Source organism: Achroia grisella, unplaced genomic scaffold (genome assembly GCF_030625045.1).
Source record: "Achroia grisella isolate CSIRO2021 unplaced genomic scaffold, CSIRO_AGI_Agris_v1 utg512, whole genome shotgun sequence".
Taxonomy (NCBI): domain Eukaryota; kingdom Metazoa; phylum Arthropoda; class Insecta; order Lepidoptera; family Pyralidae; genus Achroia; species Achroia grisella.
The window spans coordinates 982,189-994,620 of NW_026712906.1; the positions used below are offsets into that span (position 1 = coordinate 982,189).

The 12,432-nt window shown below is 32.9% G+C and overlaps 1 protein-coding gene across 1 annotated transcript in view; it reads left to right on the plus strand.

Moving 5' to 3' along the window:
- The window catches only part of LOC131846787 (lissencephaly-1 homolog), a 33,996-nt gene extending 21,968 nt beyond the window's left edge, over positions 1-12,028 (plus strand). Inside the window, exons 3-10 of the mRNA XM_059196184.1 lie at positions 239-392; positions 3,060-3,206; positions 4,782-4,938; positions 6,478-6,655; positions 7,326-7,461; positions 8,334-8,489; positions 8,874-9,069; positions 9,399-12,028. Coding sequence (XP_059052167.1) covers positions 239-392; positions 3,060-3,206; positions 4,782-4,938; positions 6,478-6,655; positions 7,326-7,461; positions 8,334-8,489; positions 8,874-9,069; positions 9,399-9,472 — 1,198 coding nt within the window. The 3' untranslated portion in view covers positions 9,473-12,028. The remainder of the gene's footprint in view (positions 1-238; positions 393-3,059; positions 3,207-4,781; positions 4,939-6,477; positions 6,656-7,325; positions 7,462-8,333; positions 8,490-8,873; positions 9,070-9,398) is intronic.
- Positions 12,029-12,432: the final 404 nt, after the last annotated feature.

Here is a 12,432-nt window from a genome sequence, read left to right on the forward strand (position 1 = left end):
ATTAAATTAAATATAGGTATAGAATCTACATCCTTGTGTATATTTTACTGCAGATATAGATATTACGTTGAGTCATTTATTACTCAGCGTGTCAACAATCTACAAGAGGACACTTAATTTAACATTATTATTAAACCTTTTTTTAATTAGAGTTGCTAATTTCAAACTATATTCTTACAAATACTTTTTCTGTAAAAGAACTATTAAATTCAAACAATGTTTTGTTTATTTGTTGCAGGAACAAAGCGATCGCCGATTATTTAGGCAGCAATGGCTACACGGACGCGCTGGAAGCGTTCAAAAAGGAAGCCGATATGAGCGGTGAGATGGATCGCAAGTTCGGTGGCCTTCTCGAGAAGAAATGGACTTCAGTCATCAGGCTGCAAAAGAAGGCAAGGCTCATTTTAATTGCTGTCTCTAAATCTACAAACGTGATTCTGGTTTCATACGTAATCATTGTTATGTTTCATTTAAAAGTTTGGAAATTTAATTTTTTTTATAAACTACCTTAACTTAATCTGGTCTGACCTAACTACAAGTACATCCATATATTTTTCATGGGATTGATTTGTGTTTGAGTAAAAATGTATGTAGCAAGTTTGATTTAGTAAAGATAAATTTCTTACTCGTAAACATTATGATTTATAATCTAGGTGTATCCTCCCAAGAATCGAATTTTACGCAGCTTAATTGATATTTTAATACAATCCGACATTTCCTAATACGTCTTCTAATTTTATTAGTTACGGTTGTAATTATACGCTGCAATTATAGGATATATTACTATTCGTAATTATACCAATTCAAATTATCGCAAGATTCGCAAGTTCAAGCTGTTCGGTGACAGGAAATTACCGTAATAAATATTTTGCAACTTGTTTGTGGACTTCAATTTAACTATTTGAATATTTACGCCCCGTGGTAAAGAATTATGTAAGTTTCGCTTTCCATAATTTATGACATCTGTAATTGATTCCGAAACGTAAATGGTTATTGATCACATCAATTATGTTAGTGTTCTCATGGCATACCATATATACATTCTCCGACGTGCGGAACTAATATCATTACGTAAACTGCACATCGACACGTCCGAGGAACTGTTACCAAATTCTGTCACGTGTGCGGACTAATTAATTCATTGGAACATTTGGAGTTACCAATGTATATAACATTGGTAACTCAGAAACGTACATGTTTTTATTGAATCGAATGATAAATGAACGAGCGAAACGGATTGTGACACGAATGAATGAATGTTAAGACAGCCCAGGCAATGTGTCGGTTTGTTGTAGCGCTGTCCGACGTTTCTAGGTCACTCACGATTTTCCTAAGCCGTTCTCGGTGGTCTATATTCGAAGCGTGCTCTTCTTGTATCACATCGATATAACGTACACAGTGGGCGATGTTGTTATTGCGTTAGACCAGAGCTAAAAACATTTTTAGGCAGTTCATAGTCAAGTTTGTCTGTTTAGTGTTATTTATTAAACAATCTTGCTATTTTTATAGTTAATATTATTAATGCTAAGGTCGTAGATGATATAGTTGTAGATAATGTTAGTCGGATCTTAATGGAAATGGAAAATTTGGAAAAAATATCCTGTCTCTTACCCACAGAAAGTAGTTCTGTAGCAAAAATCTACAATAATTACATTTATTAATTAGGTTAATAAAAATATATTTCATTGTTAAAGAAATTTTAATAGAATGATATCTGAAATTACTACCACTTTTAATAATTCATCGAAAATCTTCCATTCATATATGGTGAAAATCCTATTCATATTTATGTCTAACGATGTCGATTTCTTTTACTAGTAGGTATACCCGCACTGCATAGTTTTGTATCTAAATAAATGACCTCTTACTTAGATGAATGGTTATCAATGAAGACCTTATACATTATGTATTCAGAACCCTCGGTATACAACTTCAGACTCACAGTAGGAGTATCAGTAAACAAATATGATTTAAATTTATTTATTTACTACACTAAACATATCCTAAACCGATTTGACTTACGGATTTTTAGTACCTTTTATTTAAAGCAGTAATAGAACGAAAAGGTAAATGTTCGTGTTTATAAATAGAACAGTCCAGAATGTAAACGAATACACTTTCAAGGTAAATAGGTAAAGTACACTTCATTTATCTTGAATCTATTTCTACTTGAATTATGTTTCGAGTCGCCTACTAGATGATTTTATAAAGGTTGTCTTCTAAAATGTTAATTTTCAATGTTAATGCAAACAAACTAACGGCCTGATGGAAGAGCGCTAACGGTCATCTGTAGACATGAACAGCATAACGGACATTATAAATTTAATGCAGTATGACCTTTTAATTTTAAATTATTACAAAATATCTAACAGGAGCGTAACAGTAAAAGCTTTTATACTAAGGAGCAGTCAACGGTATGTCCTTATGTAGGTAATAGTAGTCCTAATAGCTTAGGTTTTATGTATAAACATATGTTGCAATTAATTATGGATAATGAACATCATCAATTTTACCATCGCAACCATTGCACCGCTCGTCATCGACAGGGAATTACGATATAATAATGAATACCCACAAGCTACTACCTAAGTGGGTGGTCTTGGACAGTGCGGTTTCAGAGGAGCTTCTTCCCGTGTTCACTTAGATTGTGGAATAAACTTTCTTGCCAGGTTTTATCACGAGACTACAGCATGGGGTTATTCAAGAAGGGTATATTAAGGTTTCTTTAGGGTCAGCAACGCGCACGTGACATTCTGGTGTCTTAGGCGTTTATTGTACGGTAACCATTTACCATCAGATGGGGCATGCTTATTGGTCACCACCGTAATTATTTTATATAAATAAACAATTTTATATATGTATATATATAAATTATATATAAACAATTTACCCAGAATTAATGTTTTTTAATATATTATTTCATAAATATATTTATAAAAAAACAGTAAATATGATTCGGTTATATTAACTTTTTATAAAAATTTGTTTATTTGAAACAGGTTTCTTTCTTGTGTCTTTTAAACCTTTATGTCTGACTTAACCATGACTTACTTTTATAGGTGATGGAACTGGAGTCGAAATTGTCGGAGGCTCAAAAGGAATTCATAGAGGGAGCGCCGACACGAGCCAAACGCACTCCAGCAGAATGGATACCGCGTCCACCAGAAAAGTTCTGCCTTACAGGACACCGGGCAACCATTACCAAGGTATGTAACAAAAATTAGAAAATAGTGTAATATAAACTTGGATCAATGAGTATGGATGTTCTGTTATTTAAGGGACAATTAATTCGATTATCATGAACACTGATTGGACTTTGCTTTTGACAAAATTGCTATGGACACGGTATTCTCCCAAATTTGAAATTAAAAATGAATGTGTATTATTGTAAACAACCTTATTGATGACCTGAGTTTCTTGTCCGTTCTTCTCATCTCGAAAGCATTACGAACTGACTATAGATTTGCCATATCATAAGAGTCTACATGAATAAAAATATTTTTATTTGATTTTATTGTCATGTATTATACATATATATATGTGTATTGTATAAGGATTACGAATAGGCCGATTGTTTTCGGTGTTGCAAGTAATTCAGATTGGATACATTTTTTTTCAAAGTGGATTAACGTATGCTTCCGGTAATACTATTCCCGTACTCATGAACAAACAAGTTGGGTTGTTTTTGTTTAACTGAGATTGTCCATCTGGATAACATATTATCATAATTATGAAAGATTATCAATATTTGTATTATGTTGTAGTGTTATTTATTATACTTATACCCAAACTATATTTATTTATTTATAACTTTAATGCACACAGTACTGTTACCTTTGTAACAGTACATTGGGCGGACTTAACACCATGCGGTATTTTATTTATGAGAATATTGAACACATACTTTTTAAAGTATTTTCATATATGGCTACTAAAAATAATTTTTCCATCAAGTGAATAATTAAAAGACGAAATTGTTACTATTTTATTGATTTTTTTACTTGTACTCTTACCTTTTTGTACATTAAAGTTATAATAGTTTTACCTATTGTGAGGTGTACGTGATGTAACAAAACAGTGCAATTGTTATGTGCAAAGATAGTCGCCCTATAAAATATTGTACCATTTTCCGGATTCCTATGTTAACATTACACAGAAAAGTGCATTCTATACGACTTTCTAAAGCAATGAAAGTTTGTGTCTTTCTACACATTTAAATACGAAATGTATTCAAGCATTGTCTAAGGGATCTGGTATTGTCTTACTTTTTACTCAGCAGTTTCTCTAATACAGAACTCGGGGTTTATCGCTGAGCAATTAATTCAGCTGCATTATCTACGGAACAATATTGTTTTACAGAATTTTCATATATGTATGACGTCCGGTCATTATATTTGAAAATTATAAAGAGAATTTAATTAACTTTTCTTTCAGTGCATTATCATAAGGTTTACTTTGATGAGGTTTCAGAATGCGGCCGTATTTATTAAACTACATGTTAACATTAACGGACTAGGAGGATGGACATGTATTCGATTCCTCGCACTGTAGAAATATTTGTATTTTTGAGTAACATGTTTGTGGTCTGGATGTTCTTACTATGTATGATGTACTTATATGTATTTAATATGTCAGTTGGCTAGTACCCACTGACTAGACTAGAATCGAATAAAGAAAGACTATTCGAATAGTAGACTGAAATCCTCAAATAATTTTTTTAAATTATGACTTAAGGAAAATGTCTTAAGAGTATTCACACGTTAAATGCTTGTGTGTTTCAGGTAATATTTCATCCAGTGTTCAGTTTGATGGTGTCCTCGAGCGAGGATGCAACCATCAAAGTGTGGGAATTTGAGAGCGGCGAGTACGAACGAACCCTGAAGGGACACACCGATTCCGTTCAGGACATCGCATTCGATCAACATGGCAAACTCCTCGGTAACTATTCATTTGTTATTATTTAGAAATAAACAAAAAATATTTATTCATTGTCTATGAATACGATTTAAAACTTAACTTCTGAAAATGTAACTGAAGTTGTAAAATAATATGAATATTGAAATCTTACTCAGTTGCAATTGATCGTCGATTTCTCGTGGTTCCTTGAATGCTTGTAGTTGTGAGAGACAGAGAGTGCTCAGGGAAAATTTTGAGCATTCGTTTGCATAAAGCTACTGATTTTATATCTACTACACTCATCATTCTGGAATGGCAATCGGAACGCATTAATATAGGCGATGGCTGATGATATCTTTCCAACGTATTATTGTATTATTTTGTAGATAACAATGGCTAATATATATTATTATATAACCCATACATATATTTATAATTTACATAACGTTGTGGTAGGTTTAGACTCACGCAGCGTTGTACTATTTATAGTATGTAAACACACCGTTCCTGTTTATTTAGATTACCGTTACATCCAATAGACATGAGTTCCTCATTTTATGGCACGTGCACTGTTTATTATTACAACCTGGGAATTTCTCTTACGAAGTAACAATAACAACTTTTTAACGTTAACATATTCATAATAACTTTCATCAATTGTTATAAATTATATGAACTTGTGTCTAATGTCAATACGTATTTCTCGGTAGAGTATTAGCCGTAGTGGTCAAAATAGCTTATTGAATTTTATTCGCGTAACTCTCAAAAATATTAAAGTAACTACCGGTTTACGGCTCCTCATAAAGAGCGGCAAATGTTATGTTGTATATGCACAACACAGTTACAAGAAAATAAAGTTCGTGATAACTCTCATATTTTGGCACTGAGGAGTCAAGTGTCTCCGTATCCACAAACATAGGTTGTTATATATATACAAAGTTATGTATATATATATATATATATATATATATATATATATATATATAGCAAGGCACGTGTTTTACAGATATAGATCAGACAGATATACCCACACAAGTGACTGTGTACTATTTCATACAAAGTTTTCTGTAGTTGATTAAACGGACACATGTATCTGGCTTGAATATTATTATTATTAGTAACATTGTACAGTTACAATGTTACTGATTAAAAATAAAAAAGAAGTATTAATACTAATAACGGTAGCTTAATACGATAAGACAAGTGTTTCCGATATGATTGCACATGATTGTACCATCATTATATCTTCCGTGTATTTTATACATGCATAAATTCCATATGAAGTGATTGAATTAACTCCATCTGAGATTACATTAAATTCACCCGACCGAAGCTCTTTATTTTATCCTAGCTGACCCGTGCAACTTCGTTTACATCGTTTCCTCGATCGCCCAATTTACATAATATCTTTTTAAATTATAGTCTACGTTATTCTGATTTATAAGCTATATATATTACTGTAAAGTTTCATCAAAATCCATAAAAGAATAACAAAAATCCATGCATCCATACTCATAAACTTTGGCGTGTATAATATAGTAAGTCTAGAGGATGTTTAAAGTTAAATTGTATTTTTTTCAGTATCATGCAGTGCAGACATGTCAATCAAATTGTGGGATTTCAACCAAACATTCGAGTGTGTAAAGACTATGCATGGACACGATCACAATGTGTCGTCGGTGGCATTCTCTCCTAGTGGGGACATCGTTTACTCGGCCAGCCGCGATAAGACCATTAAAGCTTGGGAAGTGGCCACTGGGTAAGTAGTGACTGAAAATTTAGAGGTGGTATTTATTATTATTACCATTGATATTAATAAATACCGCTTCTAATTTTTTCTACTCTGATTTCTTAAAGTTTAATTCAATGTATCATTGCTAAGACTCCCTATGAAATGGACAAGGGTGGAATAATTCTAAATTTACGAGAATTACGTTACTGTGCCAGTAATGTAACTCTCGTAATCTATTCGATTGCACGTATGACCTATTTATAGAATTAAATAACAGTGTGTTTGTTATTATTTATTTATCTTTAAAAGTATTAAGTATAATTAACAGTAGTAATAATAATCTAGATCACTTTATTTGATGCTCACGTTCGCATTTAACGAAGTAATTGTGCTAGAAAGAGAAAAAGGTATAATCTGCATTTATTGATCTTCTAAAATTACAAAAACATTCTGCATGCATTTTATGTAAGAGAACATAGTGAATAACAGATAAATGCCACATCTATTTGTATACATAACGTGTTTGTAGTTATAACTTTATATAATGTGGGCCCTGAAACCTTTGTATTCTTTATATATATAAGCTTAGAACATAATTAGTTATCTTATGTTGATACTCGTGTATGAGATTTAAAAGTAACCAGTGATTACTGATTATTTAATTTTACATATATTAAATGTTGTATGTAATATTTAGATACTGTATCAAGACATATAAGGGGCACCGTGAGTGGGTGCGCATGGTGCGGGTGTCGGCGGACGGTACACTGCTCGCCTCCTGTTCCAACGATCAGACGGTGCGCATTTGGAACGCGGACACCAATGAATGCAAGGTACTGCGACACATCACAGCCCAAATAAATTAATATAATAATAAATTTTAGCGCGATGGTATCACCTCATTACTGTAGCGTTATATATGATGTGACGAAGTATTGCTATATAATATATTGTTTATTGTGGAGTCTAGGTAGTGAGTGTACCGATGAAATAATTGTACTATTTTTATTATTGGCTTATTAGTAACGGGTACATTCGACGCGGAGTCTGGACTCACTTTACACTTAACTTAAATCCATTTAATTTGGAGACGTAAACTAATAATGGTCGTAGTAGTAATGGTCTCTAGAGTGTTGACAGAAATATTACAAGTGTAGACACAAAATAATAATGGAAAATGCTGTTGTGGCAATTGATTGACAATTAGAATTTAGTTTTTAGAAAAGTATTTTATATTTACAAAATGGATATCGTGTCAACACGTATTGGTAACATACGAACGATGGCCTCAGTGGTCTAGCTAACTTATACTGCCTTCCGTAGATCTTGTTAGATTCCATGCACGGTACAAACATTTGTATTCATGAGTATTATTGTTTGTATCGGTCTTGATGTTTTTTATGTATATTATATATCTATTTACAAAAATAAAGTATTGAAGTAATTATATCAGTTACTAACCAAAATGCTGTGTGATATTTCTATTATGAATTTACCAAGATATTCTCTATGTATAAGCAAATATTATATTTAACGTTGTTCTAAATTTCATACAAAAAATTACCTTATACTGTCGTATAGACTTTATTTTGTATGTATCGATTATGGCTAATTGTTTATTTTTCTCATATACATTTTCTGTCAACAATTAGTAAATAATACTGGTGTATATGTGTTAAAATAAACCTTATCAAATTGTGACAAGATGGAGCTCCGCGAGCACGAGCACGTGGTGGAGTGCGTGTCATGGGCGCCGGAAGCCGCGGCCGCCGCCGTCAACGAGGCCGCCGGCGGAGACAACCGCCGCGCCAACCACCTCGGGCCCTTCCTCGCCAGCGGCTCGCGAGACAAGTCCGTCAAGGTACTGTTGTAACTGCACACCGATCACCCTGGTATAGCAGTTAAAATTACTGCACCATCTTGAGATGGTTACGTTGTAATGACTATTCGATTTACTTCTGATTATTTTGTTCTATTATTTAGATAATTTCCTTTACACCTATAGTACTAGGGGCTAAGTACTACTGATTAAGGGGCTTGGTAATGTTATATTGGTTTGGTCAAAATAAAGAGAAAAATTACTGATACTCTTTTCGTCTGTAAAGTAGTAGTTATTGCTATTTATACAGATCCTCTGTCTGTAACTGAAATAATGAATAAATTTTGACATAGATTGATACTGTAACATAAGATTCCACTAGAGAGATATTAATAAAATGAGTAAATTGTGATGTGTTTGCGCCAGATCTGGGACGTGAGTACCGGGCAGTGCCTGGCGACGCTGGCGGGCCACGACAACTGGGTGCGGGGGCTGGCCTGGCACCCGGGCGGCCGCTACCTGCTCACGGCCTCCGACGACAAGACGCTGCGTGTTTGGGACGTCGCGCACACGCGCTGCCTCAAGACGCTCTACGCGCATCATCACTTCGCCACCAGCCTCGGTGAGCAACTACCACGTCTATCGTAGTCTGCTTTTTACTACCAAAGACAAATTTGATATTATCTATGATGCCAGCATTTTGCATTTTTTTAATAGGGTTCACAATCTATTATTAGGATAGGATAGGATCTATCATAACTTTGAGGACACTATCCCTGTTAGCTAATTATATTTCTCACAATTTTCAACATCCATAAAAACAGTTTAAAACAATACACTGTATCTCAATAATTCTGCACTACTGTACTATTATTCATTTCATGTGGTATAACATTGTTGAGAAATTATAAATCTGTAGCTTTGTATTAATTAATTATTGTTTTGTTTCAGATTTCCACAGGAGCTTGCCATACGTGATATCGGGCAGCGTCGACCAAACCGTTAAAGTTTGGGAGTGCCGTTAGGAGCGTTGCCATTTTAGTAAACTTAAACTCACCGATGATATCTTTATCATTATTTTTCACAATATTAGCTACAATGAGAGCAATGTAATGTTGCGATTTTAATGTTTAAATCATTTTGGAACGAAGGAATAGTTTTGATAATTTATTGATAACCTTTTCCTCCTTCCACTCATTGTGGCCTTCTCCCGTACACTTGACGATGCTATGTCCTTCTAGTGATTGGAATAATGTGATTCTTGACTCCCCGCGCGCCTCTTCTCTTACTTCGGTGTAGATTCGCACATTCCATTATATTGTAATGGTTCATAGGTAATTTCTGTATATTTTTAGCTATTATGTGACACAAGCATAACTTTGAGAATTCGATTCATGAAGGTAAAATGGATGCGACGTAGCATTTGTCATGTACCCGATCGGAACGATGAAGTGAGGCGAGAAAGCTGTGTTATAATTTAACAGTTCATTAATTACTCTTGTTTTATTTTATAGTTATTTTTTATTGATAAGTGTGTTTAGATATAAATTTTATTTGGTAAAACAGTTAACTTCTTAATAATTTCTTACCTGTCAGTTCTAGAAAAACTTGTACCTTGATTTGTTTATTGATAATTTAGTTTTATTAAATTTGATATTGTTGGTTATTCATGACAATCAGCCGATAATTTAGTGATAATAGATTTTTTATATTGAACACTCATACGCAAAATCTGTCATCTGTTGCTGTATATAATTAATCAATCTTTGTCTCTGCTCGATATGATATACATTATGTTTGTTTGCACCAGTGCTAACATCATGAATGGATATCTATGGAGACAACGAAATTAAATAAAAGTTTACTATTAGGATTGCCGGGCCCCAGAATGTATGGGTGCATGATTTATCATAACAGACAGAGGTTTCATAGGAACTTATTTTAAGTTTTGGCTATTACAAAACTTTAACTATAAGTTAGAGCATTTTATTTAAATTTTTTTAGTTATTTATTTATATTTTCAATGTTTTATTACTATATCTATAAACGAATTTCTGGTCCATTCGAGATCAATATATTGCTAGATGTGTTTAATATTGTCGTGCAAATTTCATTGAGCATTGTCATTTGATTTTAATTAATGTTATCATTTTTGTCATACAAGGAATTACATAAAATGTGTGATATTTAATTATTATTTTAATTTTTCCATCTAAATGGTAGCTAGATGCAAAGATAAATTTAATTAATGGAGCCTATTATGTTGTATTAGTTATTTATTACGCTGATGAAACATTTGGTTGCCTGGTATTTTGACTAGTATATAGTAAGTAGTTGTAGTTGAATATGGTCATACTATTAGAAGCTTTGCCGTTAGAATACAAAGTACAATGTATGGCCAGCAAAGTTTTTGCATGAACTATAAATTTCTAGGTCCCTTATATAATTAAGTTCATTGAGAGATACAAAAAAAACTATGATCATGCTTCAATTTTGCTGCGCATATATTGCGTAAAACATAAGTGAAGGCCTACTCTAATACCGTGCTTATTGTACCAGCGAATCTCGAAATATATATAACTCTATATTGTTAGTACTATTTCACACGTGTGTTGGTAGCGGCAGTATACTCAGTCACAAGGCACGGTATGGAGTTTCTTATAATATCAAAACATCGCTTAATCAATGTAAATTCGTAAATACACACTGACCAAGGAGATTATTGTGAACGTTATGTAATTGGAGAGAGCCTGAGTTGAAAATATTGTTAGAATATGCATGCATATACTGAATATAACAAGAATATAATAATGTGCTAGGTGCCAGGGTGAATAACTACAATATTCATCAATACATTTCTAGTCATTGTTAGCTAATTTCTTTTAAAATAAATAGCGTAAAACATTTCATATTAATCATATAACCTCATGTTTCTCTACAGATACCCTTATTTATTTATATATATATTCTACTAAAAATCTTGCTTTAAAAATATATGTGATATTGATACAAAATAAAAACCTGTATTCAATAACAAGCACAAGCTCTCTCCTTTTGCATAATTAACTTAGCGCTGTATAATCTCGTCGGTATAAGGCAGACGCCCTATTGCTTGCGCTCTATATAGTTATTTACATAAGATGTTTGTATTACAATTATCAAGTAATGTAGGTAATAATTACTGCACTCATTTCAACATATATGCTTACCGTAACCATAATGTCATAAATACGTGTATCTGCAATGTATTTGTATATTATATGCAAAATTCTCTTGAGGCAAACAAAATTTTCGATAAATACTGTCACATCTTACGGAGCTAAGTTCCATTTTCATTGAGGTCAAACCTTATAAACAAGTAAATTGTGGTATTTTTTCGGACTACGTCTCCGTACACGTCCTTAAAAAAATGGAAGGGAATGGAAAAACTAATTAATTCTACAAATAAGATTCGCAAGAGAATTTTGCCCAGTAAATGCTGTATTGTCTAAATTTATATAGAAAATTAATTACCAATATTTCATAGAATTTGGTTCAATATTTTCTGTAAATAAATCAATTAAATATCTAATTTATTTACAGCTGTTCCAATTATTTATCTCCCAATAGAAATATTTACCTATAGGTGTCAGGGGCCAGTACGATTATTGTCTTGAGTATAGTATATATAAAAACTGTTATGCGTTTGAAATATATTTCATTTATATTTCAGCGAAAAGACGAAAGTGTAGTATATTACAAATCCACAATTATGCCTAGTTAGTATTACGGTAAAAGTATCGCTTAAGCGAAGGGTAACCCCCTTCGCTTTGCTAAGTCGGTTCGCTCTAGATCAAAGCAAAAAATAGCAATAAGCCCTATACAATATTTCGTAGTCACTAATTTTGCACCATCACTTTGGTTGCCTTTATGGTAAACCAACTAACTCTGCTATGAAGTTGATACTTGAAAAACATAGGGTTTGTGTACTTTATCTCTAGATCAA